The sequence below is a fragment of the Mesoplodon bidens genome, assembly GCF_964165515.1.
Source record: "Mesoplodon bidens genome assembly, chromosome: 3".
NCBI lineage: Eukaryota > Metazoa > Chordata > Mammalia > Artiodactyla > Ziphiidae > Mesoplodon > Mesoplodon bidens.
In genome coordinates this window covers 66141464-66158961 of record NC_138178.1, presented here as the reverse complement: position 1 = coordinate 66158961, position 17498 = coordinate 66141464, and the positions used below count along the sequence as shown (strand labels likewise).

The window sequence follows — 17498 nt, the reverse complement described above, 5'->3', positions numbered from 1 at the left end:
GACACCTGATGTTCATGATTACATATTACACTGCTTTCTTTTCATTTGAAGAGCTGTACTGTCAGAACTAGTGCATTATTGCAATAGGGATACATAATCACAATCTAAATGTATGCTAGGACTTTAGGCTGTAGGTTTACTTAATGAACGAAGTGAAAAGATTGCCTAGGGAGGTTTATATTCCAGAGGCACACAGGGTGACACGAACAAATCTATCAGAAGGGAGTGATGAAATGAATAAAGCTTTATGGTGTGGTGGCAAGAGGAGTTTCCTGGTGAAAGCAGGTCATTAATAAAATTTAAAATAGAATGTACCATCATGCTGTGATTTTCATAACAAGTAGGAGCTAATAGCATTAAGCAATTCCCAGTCCCCATGATCAACTTTATTTTCATGACACAGATCTTGTCACATGCAGTAAAAGGCATTTCTTTTTGCTTTTCTTAAAGTAATGGCCTTGCAGTTACTGATAGACTGTTTGACCTTGAAAAAATAAGTGGTCAGTCAGCTAACTTTGTGAGCTATGCCCAATACCTTATCTAGGTTTTTACCCTTTGTTGTGACATTTTTTGCCTCCATTAAAAGAAAGCAGCAATTTAATACTTGAGCTCCAAAACTCTTTTCTCAATGAAACCAGAGTACCTCTGTGTGGAAAGGCTCCAAAGTAGCTTCTATTTTATTACAAACATGTCTTTATAAACAGGAAGAGGTCGACTTGTTTTTTATGTGTATACATTTCCTAAAAAATAATTGAGTTTTTACCATCCCATTGAACATTCTGAAAAAAAAAATTAAGAGGCAAACCTTTTGAAGAGAGATGTTATTGGCGAATTACAAACACAGATCCTTGTGCATTCAAGCATTACTGGCAGTCAACCATTCCTACATTTTTTCTTGTCAGACTTAGCCTTATTTGTGTTAATCTTCCCAGTTAAAACCATGCTCAATAATAAATTTTCAGTTCTCTGAGAATTTCTTCACTGGTTACTTTACCATCAGGCATTTTACAAATGAATGTAGTTCCAGACAATATCATTACAAGTTTAGCAAAAATCAACAAACTCACCAAACCATTAAAATACATGATTTCACTCAATTACAAAGTAGAAGAACACATCTCAATCTCTTGATAACTCAAAAGTTAATTTTGAGCATATTAAAATGAATCATCTGACAGTATCATTTAATAACAGCATCTCTTTCTGGCTTTTTATTGTGAAATATACATAATAAGATTTACCATTTTAACCTTTTGTGTGTGTGTGTGTGTGTTACGCGGGCCCCTCACTGTTGTGGCCTCTCCCGTTGCGGAGCACAGGCTCCGGACGCGCAGGCTCAGCGGCCATGGCTCACGGGCCTAGCTGCTCCGCAGCATGTGGGATCTTCCTGGACCGGGGCACGAACCCATGTCCCCTGCATCAGCAGGCAGACTCTCAACCACTGCGCCACCAGGGGAGCCCCATTTTAACCATTTTAAACTGTACAGTTCAGTTCCACACTGTGTACAATCATCACCACCATGCATCTCCAAAACTTTTTCATAATCCCACACTGAAACTCTGTAGTCATTAAATAACTCCCCATTCTCCTACTCTTAGCCCCTGGTAACAACCATTTTACTTTCTGTCTCTATGAATTTGATTAGATACTTCAAATAAGTGAAATCATGTAATACTTATCTTTTGTGTTTGGCTTATTTCACTTAGCATACTGTCTTAAAAGTTCATCCATGTTGTAGCATGAATCAATTTGATTCCTTTTTAAGGCTAAATAATATTCCATTGTATTCATGTATCACTTTGGGTTTATCAATTCATTCCTTTTTTAAAAAATGCTTTTTTAAAGTATAGTTGATTTACAATGTTATGTTAATTTCTGCTGTACAGCAAAGTGATTCCATTATACATATATATACAATCTTTTTAAAAATATTCTTTTCCATTATGGTTCATCACAGGATATTGAATATAGTTCCCTTTGCTATGCAGTAGGACCTTGTTGTTATCTATTCTATATATAACAGGTTGCATCTCCTAACCCCAAACTCCCACTCCATCACTCCCCCACCCCCACCCCCACCCCCTGATAACCACAATTCTGTTCTCTATGTCTCTGAGTCTGTTTCTGTTTCATAGATAAGTTTATTTGCGTTATATTTTAGATTCCTCATATAAGTGATATCCCATGGTATTTGTCTTTCTAGTTACTTCGCTTAGTATGATAATCTCTAGATCCATCCATGTTGCTGCAAACAGCATTCTTTCATTCTTTTTTCATGGCTGAGTAGTATTCAATTGTATATATGTACCACATCTTCTTTACCCATTCATCTGTCAGTGGATATTTAGGTTGTTTCCATGTCTTGGCTATTGTGAAGAGTGCTGCTGTGAACATAGGGGTGCATGTATCTTTTTGAATTATAGTTTTGTCTGAATATATGCCCAGGAGTGGGATTGCTGGATTATATGGCGACTCTGTTTTTAGCTTTTTGAGGAATCTCTGCTTTCCATAGTGGCTGCACCAGTTTACATTCCCACCAACAGTGTAGGAGGGTTTGCTTTTCTGCACACCCTCTCCACCATTTGTTATTTGTAGACTTTTTAACGATGGCCAGTCTGACCAGTATGAGGTGATACCTCATTGCAGTTTTGATTTGCATTTCTCTAATAATTAGAGACGCTGAGCACCTTTTCATGTACCTGTTGGCCATCTGTATGTGTTCTTTGGAGAAATGTCTGTTTAGTTCTTCTGCCTATTTTTTGATTGGGCTGTTTGGTTTTTTGTTGAGTTGTATGAGCTGTTTGTATATTTTGGAGATTAAGCCCTTGTTGGTTGCATCATTTGCAAATATTTCTCCCATTCTGTGGGTTGTCTCTTTGTTCTGTTTATGGTTTCCTTTGCTGTGCAAAAGCTTATAAGTTTGATTAGGTCCCATTTGTTTATTTCTGCTTTTATTTCTATTGCTTTGGGAGACTGACCTAAGAAAACCTTGGTACAATTTATGTCAGAGAATGTTTTGCCTATCTTCTCTTCTAGGAGTTTTATGATGTCATGTCCTATATTTAAGTCTTTAAGCCATTTAGAGTTTATTTTTGTGTATGGTATGAGGGTGTGTTCTAACTTCATTGATTTACATGCAGCTGTCCAATCAGTTCATTCCTTGATGGACATTTGGGTGGTTTCCATCTTTTGGCTATTGTGAATAACGCTTCTATGAACAGTGGTATACAAATAACTATTTGAGCTCCTGGCTTGGATTCTCTTATGTATATACCCTGAAGTGGAATTGCTGGATCATATAGTGATTCTATGTTTAATTTTTTTGCAGTCACTTCCCATTCCAAACTCAACCCTAGGCAACCACTTGCATAGTATCTTCAAGGTTCATCCATGTTATAGCATTAACCTTAATATAAGTGCAAGCATGCAATTTGTGGTCTTTTGTGGCTGGTATCACTTAGCATAATGGAGATTTATCCATGTTACAGCGTGTATCAATACTTTGTCCCTTTTTATGGCTGAATAGTATTCCATTTCATGGACAAACCATATCTAGTTGATGAATATTTAGATTATTTCCACTTTGGGTTTATTATGAATATTGCCACTATGGACATTCAAGTCTTTGTGTAGACATATGTTTTCATTTATTGTGGGTTGTTATCTAGGGATGGGGTTGCTGGATATTAAGATAAATTTATGTTTAACTCTTTAAGAAACTGCTAAACTGTTTTCCACAGTAGCTATACTACTTATTTCTTCTTTTCTTTTTTCTTTTTTTTAAATTGAAATATAGTTAATGTACAATATTATGTTAGTTTCAGGTGTCCTACATAATGATTTGACATCTGCATACATTATGAAATAATGATAAGTCTAGTAATCATCTGTCCCATACAAAGTTATTATAATATTATTGATCATATTCTTTATGCCGTATGTTACATCCCCATGACTTATTTATTATATAACTGGAGGTTCGTACCTCTTAATCCCCTTCATCTATTTTGTCCACCATCCCTCCTTTCTGGCAACCACCCATTTGTTCTCTGCATCTATGAGTCTGTTTTTATAGATTCTTCCTTTTGTAATTTTTATATTTCTAGCTGTGGTTTCTTCTTTTCTGCTTATATAAGTCCCTTTAACATTTCTTGTAAAGCCAGTTTACTGGTGCTGAACTCTCAGCTTTGGCTTGTCTGAAAAACTCTTTATCTCTCCTTTCTGGGTAGAGTATTCTTGGTTGTAGGTTTTTTCCTTTCCTCACACTGAACATACTGTGCTGTTCCCTTCTGACCTGCAAAGTTTCTGCTGAGAAGTCAGCTGACAGTGTTATGAGTTCCTTTGTACATCACTAGTTGTTTTTCCCTCACTGCTTTTAAGATTCTCTCTTATCCTTTAATTTTTTGCCATTTTTAATTACAATGTGTCTTGGTGTGGACCTCTTTGGGTTCATCTTGTTTGGGACTCTCTATGCTTCCTGGACCTGGATGTGTTTCCTTTCCTAGGTTAGGGAAGTTTTCAACTACTATTTCTTCAAATAAATTCTCTGCCCCTTTCTCTCTCTCTTCACTGCAGGTGGCGCGGGTCCAATCCTTGGTCGGGGAACTAAGATGCTGCATGCCACGTGGTGTGGCCAAAAAAAAAAAAAGATTAAAAAAAACATATAAATGAGGTCATGAAGTATTTTTCTTTCTTTGTCTGGCTTATTTCACTTAGCACACTGTCCTGCAGGTCCATTCATGTTGTTGCAAATGGCAGGATCTCCTTTTTAAAGGCTGAGTAATTTTCATTGTATATACCACCATTTCTTTATCCATTCATCCATTGATGGATACAGGTTGTTTTCATATCTTGGCTATTGTAAATAATGCTGCAATAAACATGGGAGCACAGCTATCTCTTTGAGGTACTGATTTCATTTCCTTTGGGTATATACCCAGTAGAGGGATTGCTGGATTATATGGTAGTCCTATTTTTAATTTTTTGAGGAACCTCCATAACATTTTCTATAATGGCTTAACCAATTTACATTCCCACCAACAGTGTACAAAGTTTCCTTTTTTTCCAACATCCTTGCCAACACTTATCTTTTATTTTTTGATAATAGTCATGAGGTAATATCTCACTGTGGTTTTGATTTGCATTTCCCTGATGATTAATAATACTGAATACCTTTCATATACTTGTTAGCTATTTGCGTATCTTCTTTGGAAAAATGTCCATTCAGGTCCTTTGCTCCTCTCCTCCTTTTTGGTCACATACGCAAAGGAAAAAACTAATTTCTGGAAACTCTGGGAAATTTTTTGTCTCCTTCATGGGCTTATGTATTAAGATGTAATTGGTCCTATGACACTCAGTAAGAAGAGAGAGGAATCTTACTTGAACTTAAGGTTTAAAAAAAATAAAACTTGCGATTAACTCATAAGAAGTCCTACACTTAAAATCCCGTTTGACTGCTTTAAAAAGTTATTTTAATATTTCATTTATTTAGAACTATAGGGGTAAAAAGGCATTCCACATACATTTCTCTGAGAACTCAAAGAAAGAATGAGCTTAGCATGCTGGAGAGGCCCATTTTAAAATTGGATTGGTTGGTTTCTTTGCTATTGAGTTGTATGAGTTCCTTATTTATTTTGGGTTTTAACCCCTTTTCTGATATATGTTTGCAAATATTTTCTCCCATTCCTTAGGTTGCATTCTCATTTTGTTGATTATTTCTTTTGCTGTGTGAAGATTTTTAGTTTGATGTAGTCCCTCTTGTTTATTTTTGCTTTTGTTGCCTGAGCTTTTGGTGTCATATCCAAAAAATCATTGCAAATGCCAAGGAGCTTTTTTCCTATATTTCCTTCTAGGAGTTTTATGGTTCAGGTCCTGCATGTAAGTATTTAATTCATTCTGAGTTGATATTTGTGTATGATGCACTATAGTGGTCCAGTTTCACTCTTTTCTATGTGGATATCCTATTCTCCCAACACCATTTATTGAGAAGACTATCCTTTGTGTATTCTTGGCACCCTTGTCAAAAATTCATTGATTGTGTATGATGGGATTCATTTCTGGTTTCCTCAATTCTGTCCCATTATCTATGTGTTTCTTTTTATGCCAGTACCATACTGCCTTGATTACTGTAGCTTTGTAATATAATTTGAAACCAGGAAGTATGTTGCCTCCAACTCTCCTCTTTTGCAAGATTGCTTTGGCTACTCAGTCTTTTGTGGTTTCATACAAATTTTAAGATTGTTTTTTCTATTTCTGTGAAAAATGCTATTGGAATTGTATGGTTTTCATTGTACAGATCTTTCACCTCCTTGGTTAAATTTATTCCTAAGGGTTTTATTCATTTTGACGCTATTGAAGATAGGATTGTTTTCTTGATTTCCTTTTTGTATAGATCACTGTGTAGAGAAATGCAACTGATTTTTATATGCTGATTTTTGTATCCTGCAACTTTACTTAATTCATTTATTTGTTCTAACAGTTTATTAATCAGTGTTTAGGGTTTTCTACATATATGATCATGTCATCTGCAAACAGAGATAACTTAACTTCTTCCTTTCATATCGGGATGTTTTTTCCTTTTTCTTCTTTTCTTTTCTTTGTCTGATTGCTCTTGCTAGTACTTCCAGTACTATGTTAAATAGAACTTGTGTGAGTGGGCATCCTTGCCTTATACTGAATCTTAGAGAAAAAGCTTACAGTTTTTCCCCATTGATAATGATGTTAGCTGTGGGATTTTCATAAATGGCCTTTATCGTGTTGAGGAAGTATCTTTTTATACCTATTTTGTTGAGAGTTTTTATCATAAATGGATGTCAAACTTTGTCAAATGCTTTTTCTGCATCTACTGTGATGATGTGGTTTTTATCTTTCATTCTATTAATGTGGTGTATCACATTGACTGATTTTCATATGTTAAACTAACAGGTTTGTAATTTTTGATTGGATGTTAGATATGTGAGTTTTACCTGTTGGGTACTGGATTTTTTTTTTTTATTATTATTGAGCTTTGATCTTGGATGCAGTTATTTGGAAACAAGTTGATTCTTTCAGTTCTTGCTTTTAAGGTTTGTTAGGCAGGACTGGAGCAGTGCTCAATCTAGGGCTAGTTATTCCCCACTACCGGGGAAACACTCTTCTGTGTACTCTACCTATTACCCAATGAATAATTAGGATTTTTAGTCTTATTATTGGGAACAGGCACTTTTCCTAACCTTGTGTGAGTACTGGGTACCTCTAATCCTTTCAGGTAATTCTTACCCTAACCTCAAGTATTTTCCTACTATATATGTGCTGATGATTACTCAGCTGAATACTTGAACTGAAGATCTCTGAAATTCTCTCCCTTTGCAGCTCTTTCTTTTCCAGTACTCCATTCAGTGAACTATAGCCACATTGATGTTTCTGGACTCTCAGCCTCATCTTCTCAATTCAGGGAATCAACCAAGCTCAGCCTGGGCCGTCCCCCCAAACCCCTGTGCCACAGCCTGGAAACTCCTTCAAGGCAATAATCTGAGGCAGTCATTGGCTCATCTCAACTGTTTCCCATCTCTCAGGGATCACGATCCTTTGTTTCCTGTCATCCAATGTCTTGAAAACCATTGCTTAATGTATAATGTCCATTTTTTAATTTTTCAAGTAGTAGGTAAATCCAGGCCCTGTTACTCCATCTTGGTCAGAAGCAAAAGTCTCACAATACTTTTAAAACATGAACTGACCTACAAGCTTCCCAAAGATTTGCCTATACTGTAGGTAAAAATCCTCCTCCTCCTCCTCCCTGTGTACCAGCCCACTTCAGATTACTTCTGGAGAGATCAGTCCCTTACAGTAATCTGTGTAACACATTATAGCTAATATCGTAATTTCACATATTGAGATAACATGGTTTTCTTTGGGATAAAAAGGTGACTTGTGTCATATAGCTAGTAAGAAATTCATCTTCACATGAAAAACCCACAGAAAAAATTTTTGGGTCAACTATTTTTTGGATAGATCTAAATCCCATGTAACAACCACCATCTAATCTAGGGCTTTAAAATAAGCACTTCATTTTGAATTTACTCACTGTGGTGGACACTGGTACTGCTTGTCTCTACCAGGCTGATATCATACTGGATCGAACTGGCCCTCTGAAGGTGGCCCTTCCTGACAGTAAAGAGGAAAGAAACACACAAATGGAAAATGGGTAAGTGGAAAACCGGAAAGAAAGTTTAAAGTTGAATATGTGGAGGTACATTTTCTTTTCCACAACTCTCTGAAACTGCCAGAGCTTCCCTAAAACCATGCCCCATTATTTAACAAATCCTCCAGGGCAGGTAGGTCATCTGTGGGGACCTCAGATGCTGATGATGCCACTTAGTCTTCCTCCTTTAAGACAGCAGAACTGTTGTATTTTAGTGTAATGTTTTTGTGCTCTTCTTCAAGTGGCTAGTTTTAATTATTAGTTGGGACCCTTAATGTGACATGGGGTGGCTTTAGTCAACTATTGAAAAACTCATTTGCACTTTTTTAAGGTTGCAGTTCATCAATCTTTTTGGTCATCGAGTCAATTAATATAGGTTCTAATTGTATTCAGGTGTCATGACAGAGCTTTAAAAAACTACTTTTGGGGCTTCCCTGGTGGCGCAGTGGTTGAGAGTCCGCCTGCCGATGCAGGGGACACGGGTTTGTGCCCTGGTCCAGGGAGATCCCACGGGCTGCGGAGTGGCTGGGCCCGTGAGCCATGGCTGCTGAGCCTGTGCATCTGGAGCCTGTGCTCTGCAACGGGAGAGGCCACAACAGTGAGAGGCCCGTGTACCGCAAAAAAAAAAACTACTTTTAATATTAAATAAGATTTTGGAATGTATACTTGCTTTCAGTTTTTTTCAATAAGTCAGTGCCTAAAATATTACCTTACATTAATAAAAATGAATTCAAAACCACTTTTACCATAGCAAAATGAAAGTGTTTTATAAAAATATACTGATTCCTCCTTATGAAACACAATTGATTCTAGCCTGGAGTTCAGCATTAGTGGGTTATCATTTTGGACCTCATTCAAATACGGCATTAATTTCTTATTAAATTTCAAAAGGCCCTCAGCTTAAAGCAATTTCAGAAGTGAGACTGCTTGGTTGCAGCACATATAGTTTTTTAACTTTACAAGACATTTGCAAACTGAATCAAAAGTGTTCAAAACTGTTTCAAACTCTAAAATCTCACATTTTATATTGTTTGGATTTTTTAAAAAAGTTTTGCCAATCTTATGGGCAAGATAATTGCAGGCTGAATTTGCAGTTTCCTGACTAAGAAGATTGAGCATTTTTTATGTTTATTTTATGGAATTTTCTTCATCTTTTATACATTTTTTAAATTTTTCCCATTTGTCTACAGGTTTACTATTTTCTTGATTTGTAGGAGTTCATGATATACTCAAGACATATATGCATCTATTTTCACATGATATACTCAAGACATATATGCATCTATTTTATCTTTGGGACTTCTCCCACTTTGTAGCTAGGCTTTTTTTTCAATAGTGTCTTTTGATAACTAGAAGTTTAGTCAAATTTATCTGCCGTTTGTTTTACAATTTGTACTTCTTGAATCTTGTTACAGAAATCTATCCCTACTCCCAAGGGCACAAAGATATTCTTTAAATGTTCTTCTGAGAGTTTTCATTTTGCATTTCACATTTAGGTCTTTAATCTACCTGTACTGATTTTGAGGTATGCTTTGAGGCAAAGATCCAACTTTACTTTCTTCCATGTGGATAAACAGTAATGCCAATACTATTTATTGGAAAGTCCGTTATTTCCCCACTGCACTGTATACCATTTCTGTTGTACAGTCGACCTGCTGTATCAGAGGGTTCTGCATCCGTGGATTCAAACAATCTCAAATCGAAAATATTTGAAAAAGAAAAAAAAGAATACAGAAAGCTCCAAAAAGCAAAACTTGAATTTGCCTAAAGCTGACAACTATTTACATAGTATTTATATCATATTTACAACTATTTACCTACCATTTACATTGTATTAGGTGTTCAGAGATGATTTAAAGTATATGGGAGGATATGTGTAGGTTATTTGATCTTTTTAATGTCTGTGGCACCTGAGTTATTATATCTTTATTCATTCCTAATAATATTCATTTGTGCCTTCCCCCTGCTTCTTTGAAAGAGATTTGTCAATATTATTAATCTTTTCATAGAACCAATTTTGTCTTTGTTGTTCCTCTCTATTATACCTATTTTACATTTATTTTCTTTAACTCCTACTCTTTATTTTTACTTCCTTCTAGTTTCCTGGCATTTATTTTGCTATTCTTTTTCTAACTTAGTGAGATGAATGCTTAGCTTATTTATTTCCAGGCTTTCTTCTTTTCTCATATAAGCATTTAGGGCTATAAGTTTTCCTCTGCTGGTTCATTTGCATCTCTCAGATTTGTTATATAGTATTTTCATTATAGTTCCAGTCAAAATATTTCCCAATTTCCATTGTGAGCTCTTTGATCCATGAATTATACAGACATGTATTTCTTAATTTCCAAATGTGAAGGTCTTTGATAGTTATTCTTGTCCCTGACTTTCCTCTTAATCACACTGAAGACTGAGCATGTGGTATAACATCAAACCTTTGAAATGTGTTGAAAACTGTTTTACTGCCCAGCACAGAATAATATTCATAAATATTCTGTATGAGTTTATAAAGGATTTTGTACTGTGTTCTAGAATAAATCTAGATCAAATGTGTTAATTACATTGCTAAAATCTTATAAAGTCTTACTGATTTTTATCTCCTTTCTTATAAATTTCTGAGACTCATACATTAAAATTTAACGGTGATGGTGGTTTTGCTTATTTCTCCTTTGTATTTCAAATTTTGATTTATACTTTTTAAGATTTTGCTTATAAGAGCACATACATTTTTAAATTGTTAAATCCTCCTAGTGAACGAAACCTTTTACCATAACATTTATTTTGTCTGATAGTTATATGACCTTTTTACTCCTAATCTTTTTGTATCCTTATCTGGAAGGATTTAGCATCAAGAATTTAGATTTTAAAATATAGGTGTATTATGTCAATCTTTGTTTTTTACCTGGAATCTTTAGTATAATTATATTTAAAATAATTACTGATATATTTAGATTTAAATCTACCATGTTATATCATACTTTCTATTTATCCTTTTTTCTCTATTTTTCTTTATGTTTAATCAATTGATTATTTTTTATTCCTTTTTGTCCTTCCTCTAATTTGTAAATTATGTGTTTTGATTTTTTCTTCAATTGTCACCCTAGACATGTTCATTCCTAGTATATCAAGGTCTCACATTAACCTATATATTATCCTCCTCCCATTTAAAATCCTTTAGTATATTTAATTACAATCCTTTCAACTTATTTGCTATCACCATCATGTGTTTCTTTTTTTTAATAAATTTATTTATTTATTTATTTATTTATTTTTGGCTGCATTGGGTCTTTGTTGCTGCATGTGGGCTTTCTCTAGTTGCAGCGAGTGGGGGCTACTCTTTGTTGTGGTGCATGGGCTTCTTTCTCATTGTGGTGGCTTCTCTTGTTGCAGAGCATGGGCTCTATGGAGCACAGGCTTCAGTAGTTGTGGCATGCAAGCTCAGTAGTTGTGGCTAGTGGGCTATAGAGAGCAGGCTCGGTAGTTGTGGCGCACGGGCTTAGTTGCTCCACGGCATGTGGGGTCTTCCCAGACCAGGGCTTGAACCAGTGTCCCCTGCATTGGTAGGCGGATTCTTAATCACTGCGCCACCAGAGAAGTCCTGCCATCATGTATTTTAATTCCTCTTTTCAAAGACATAGTACAGTACTATTATTAAAATTTATACAATATTTGTTTTGATTCATTCACATAATGACTTTCTCTGATCTTTCTTCTTTCTTGCATCTCAATATACCATACAGGATCAATTTCCTTCTGCTTGAAAATATGAGAGGACAAACTCTTACAAGTTTTTCTTATCTAAAAGTATCTTTGGGACTTCCCTGGTGGTCCAGTGGTTGAGAATCTGCCTTCCAGTGCAGGGGACGTGGGTTCAATCCCTGGTCCAGGAAGACCCCACAGGCCGTGGAGCAGCTAAGCCCGTGCACCACAACTACTGAGCCTGCGCTCTACAGCCCGCGAGCCACAACTACTGAGCCCGCATGCCACAACTACTGAAGCCCGTGTGCCCTAGAGCCTGTGTGCCGCAACTACTGAGCCCATGTGCCGCAACTGCTGAAGCCCACATGCTCTAGGGCCCCCGTGCCGCAACTACTGAAGTCCATGCGTCTAGAGCCCATGCTTGGCAATGAGAGAAGCCACCTCAATGAGAAGCCCGTGCACCACAATAAAGCGTAGCTCCCACTCACCACAACTAGAGAAAGCCCACGGGCAGCAACAAAGACCCAATGTGGCCAAAAATAAATAAAATTTAAAATAAATAAATTAAAAAAAGTATCTTCATTTTACCCTCATTCCTGAAAGATGTTTTAAATGATACAGAAATTTGGGGTTGATGGTTATTTTCAGTGGATACTGAAAATATCATTGCTTACTCTGTCTTCTGGTTTTGCTTCTTTCCTACTGAGCAGCCAGCTTTCAGTAAAATTGTTGCATTTTTAAGATAATCTGTCATTCTTTTGTAACATTTTTGCAATTTTCTCTTTGAGCATTCTACAGTTGTACTGGGCTGTGCCCATATGTAAACTTATTTTTATCCTGCTTGAAATTTGTTGGACTTCTAGAATCTGTGGTTGACTTTCATCAGTTCTGCAAAGGTCTCAGCCATTACCTTTTCAAATACTGCCTTTGCCCCTTTCTCTCTTCTATCGTACATTTCTAGGTACTTTCTCTCTGGTCTCCCTTTTTCTTGACTTCTCTTGACCTCTCTATAACATTTTCCATTTCTTTTCCTCTCAGAATTACCTTCTGGGTAATTTCTTATCTATATCTTTCACTTCATTAAATCTTTTATTGTGTCTAATTTGCTATTAAAAATGTATTCTTGGTTAAAAAATTTTATTGAACTAAGACATGTATTGGCTTTTAAAAAATTACAATTATTATATTTTATGCATTACAGTTCTGTTTTGGTCTTTGTCAAATTTGCTTATTTACAAGCCTCTCATTTATTTCTTGGTATATATTAAACATATGTATTTTATATTACGTATCTGAGTCTTCCAAAAAATAAAGATTTTGAATATCTGATTTTACTATCAGTTGTTTCTGTGGGTTCTAACTCATGGTGCTTCTTTTCTTATATGTTTGGTAATCTTTTTATACTGTGAGATACTTTTTAAGGTAAAGGATGAAAGTGGGTTCTTCAAGAATTAATTTGCATTTGTTTCTGTCAACCACCTGGGGCACCGCCAGCCTGAATTATTCAACATTCCTAGCTTTTTTTCCCTAGACATTCAGACTGCATCAGGATGCAAACCAGATAATATTTGTGATTGGAGGTTCCTTTTGTCCTTTCTTGTTCTTATATACAGTTGACCCTTGAACAATGCAGCAGTTAGGGGCGCTGACCACCACACAGTTGAAAATCCACATATACCCTTTACAGTTGGCTCTCCATATCCATGATTGCACATCCAGGGATTCAACCAACCATGGATTAGGTAGTACTGTAGTATGTATTCAAAAAAAATCTGCATATATGTGAACCCATGCAGTTCAAACCTGTGTTGTTCAAGGGTCAACTGTACTTTCATTTTTCTTTTATCTATACTTTCTACCAAAAAGGTATTGTTTAGCCTGCTCATACTAGCAATATTGCTAAATTCTGGCTCAAGCCTGCAGAGTTACTGTGTTCTAGAAGGTCTCCTCTGAAACTTTGTGTCATTAAGCACCTGTGGGGTACAACATACCATGGCACAAACTCAATGGGTTTGCACAGAAGTTTCCTTTTTAGACAATTACAGCAATGTTAAAGCTCTATGGAATTCAAAAAAAACCCTCTTAACAATTCCCAGTGGAATGAATATTAGATTTCCTAATAAATCCTTTGGTCATTATGTAGGATGTGTATTTCTAGCTCTCTACCTTATAGGCATATGGTAGAATAGCATTTCCTGGTACCCCCTTAAGTAGGACCATGCAGCTCATTCTGGCCAATGAATCATGGCCAGACAGATCATTTCAACTCAAATATGAAACCCTCTGGCAGAGCAGCCCACAGCATTCAGGATGGTGGCTGCTCCATCAGTTTGAGATTTTAAGTGACTATGATTATAAAAGCCGGTCTGCCAAATGATAATAATTATACACTATGAATGGGAAACAGTCTTATTTTTTTAAGCCACTAAACTGTTAGGGTTGATAATTACCTAGCCTATCCTGATTGATATTACAAAAGTATTTATTATCCAATCAATAACATGAAATGCTATATTTCCAACCTGGCACTAGAGTGATTAATGAGGGAATTAGTCAGTTGGTCTTCTCCTTAGCATATTAGACCAACAAAATATTTAGAGGGATAGAATAAAATAATAAATCATTATTCATTTTTTTTCCAAACATGATTTAAAGTCAAGAGTACACCTAATTCCAAACATGGGTGTTCTGGTTATCTGTAACAGTATAACAAATCAACCCGAATTTAGTGGATTAAAACAATTTATCTCTCATGGTTTTCTGTGGGTTGACAGCTGGGCAGTTTTTGCTTGGGATCTCTGTGGTTGCAGTCAACTGGCAGCTAAGTCTGGATCAACTAAAGGTTCAACTGAGCTGGATGTCTGAGGTGGCTTATTCAAATGGCTGGTAGTTGACACTGGCTGTCGGCTGGGAGATCAGCTGAGGCTGGTTCTTTGTTCTCACAACATGGTAGCTGATTATGTGAAAGAGCAGCGGAAGTATGAGTGACAGGAAATGGAAGCTGCCAGGCCATTTAAAGGCTATGCCCTGAACTAGAACAGCACCATTTCCACAATATTCTGTGGTCAAAGCAGTCTGAATGCCTGCCCAGATTCAAAGATTTAGAGAAATAAACTCTTCCTCTTGATGTAAGAGTGGCAAAGTCACACGGCAGAAGAGCAAGTGGGAATGAGAGATATCGTTGTGGCTATCTTTGGGAAATATAATCTGACACAATGAGCTTGTATTTAAATTTTTATATCTGTAGTAAGATGCTAAATTATGAGATAAAACATATTAGATTGCCTAAATAATATATTTTAGAATAAAATATGTAATACCAATACCACGTATTTTAAAGCACCGTCTCCAATTTTTATTTACTCCATGGTATAAAGTAATTCAGAAATGAGGATTTTATGAAATATAATTTTACATGTTACTTTTCTTAGAATATAAATTTCTCAAGCCCACTGTATCTCTTTTATGACTACCCTCAGCTCCATTTTCCATTTGCACAAATATCTATGACAGCATACAGTGTGCATTTAATAAAAATTAATAATGAGAGTTATGATACCAGATAACTCCTAAATTTAATAAATTCTATATTCACTTATTTTCACAAAAATTCAGAAAAAGCTGAAGACCAAAACTAATGAATGAAAGTAATCTTCAGTGCATAGTGTTGTTTCATGTGAAGAAATTTTCCTTTGGTCTTATGAGTTACTAGTCTTCTCAGATTAGTTGCCTGCCTACTCATCTGTCTCTCCAAATTGATTTAAATCTCTATGAAGTTAGGGAACATGTCTATTTTCTTCACTATTATATTCTTTATGCTTATCAGCACAGTGTCTAGCACAGAGTAGGCACTAAATAAAGAGCTGATCCTAGATATTAACTATATGTCTTAAATTTATATTTACAGCATGTTGCATAAATTGTTTCTTTCTTTCACAAAATCTATTTTAAATAGACCTAGTCCAAATATTTAGGTGTTTTTGGCATGATGACTTTAGTGAATGTGGATCTACCTTACTAGTTTAGAAAAGTCAAGGTAAATAATGATGATGACATTAACAAAGAATAAATAGAGGATGCTTAAGATCCTTTCAAAAATGACTTATTAATTTTATAACAAAAATAAATAAATAATAAAATTTAATAACAGTAACTCTATTAGAGAAATAACTCTAAACAGAAAAAAAATCTCGAAAAATAATCTAGAGCTAAAGGGCATATTGATTATTTAGTAGGATAACTACTTTATGCATTACTTTTTCTTTTCAAAAGCATGTTTTTATTTTGGTTACCTGCAAAGGAAGTAGAGGGCTCCAATGATAAGAGTTCCTAGAAGAACAGCCAATGCCACGAAAGCTGCAAACAGGTCACTTTTAGTTTGGTTGCTGGAGCTTGGGAGAAAAACCTCTTCACAACGAGCTCCTGTATAATTTTCAATGCATCTACAGAATAAAATTTTAGATAAAGAATTGCATTCTCTGTTCCATTAGCTAGTATAGAAAGCATAAGGTTTCCAGCTGGTATGAAAAAAAATAAGACTAATTTTCAGATTGTGAACATAGAATAGGCATGCTTTCCTATAATGTTCACAGAGCTACAGTTATAATAAAACAAATTAGCATGTGCAGTCTAATCTTTGCTATCTTCCTTTTCCAGTTTTTAAATTGTTTAGAAATTCCAGAGAAATTATAGAATATTCAGTCCTTTTATCTTTTAGATTTTCAATATGTAATTATCCACACTTAAGTTTATCTGAAATTTATTTTGTTATTTCTGATATAGATGTGGTTCTAAGTATATTTTTCCTTGACATTGCTAACTAGTTATTCCAACCCCATTTATTAAATAATCATTCCCTTTCCCACTGTTTAACAGTGCCTCCTTTAGTGTATGTCAAATTTGTATAAGTAACAGCATTTCTTTATTCTTCAACGATATATACATCTAATCTTGGGCTTCTACCATATTGCTTCAATATTGTTGCTTTATAATATGCTTTAGTATCCGGTAGTTCTACTCCTTACCTTATTACTTTCCTTTTCTAGAGATTTTGTGATATTTTCATTTGCCAGCCAAATATTTTAAAGCCAGTTACTTTCAGCTCTTTAAAACTATGTGACCATAGAGAGAACCATAATCTTTGGTAATATCAGTCAGTTCCTTTTTCCCTGTTAATATGTTCAGAGATTATAAAACTAGAGATTGATATGAACTAATGAGTTTGGCACCAGATCAATTTCATTAGTTCATAGTTGCAGTTAAAATAAAGAATAGTATTTTAATATATACTAATGTTTGTTTATAAAGCAACCCATGAAGTTACGGAGTAAACCAGGGGTCCCCAACCTCCGGGCCACGGACCGGTACCGGTCTGCGGCCTGTTAGGAACTGGGCAGCACAGCAGGAGGTGAGCGGCAGGCCAGCAAGCGAAGCTTCATTTGCTGCTCCCCATCGCTCACATTACCGCCTGAACCATCCCCCTTCCCCACCGGCTCCTGGTAAAACTGTCTTCCACAGAACTGGTCCCTGGTGCCAAAAAGGTTGGTGACCGCTGGAGTAAACTACACTTAGCAATAATTTTGCGTAAAAAAAATGTGTGTGTATATGTATGTGTGTATATAT

At 35.7% G+C, this 17498-nt stretch overlaps 1 protein-coding gene across 2 annotated transcripts in view; it reads right to left on the bottom strand.

The window, feature by feature from the left end:
• NRG4 (neuregulin 4) overlaps positions 1–17498 on the bottom strand; it is a 133233-nt gene that overhangs the window by 18229 nt on the left and 97506 nt on the right. For both annotated transcript variants that reach the window (XM_081228899.1, XM_081228900.1), the window contains 2 exons: positions 16169–16318; positions 8064–8143 (listed from right to left, as the gene is read on the bottom strand). In XM_081228899.1, the coding sequence (XP_081085025.1) occupies positions 8064–8143; positions 16169–16318 (230 nt within the window). The remainder of the gene's footprint in view (positions 1–8063; positions 8144–16168; positions 16319–17498) is intronic.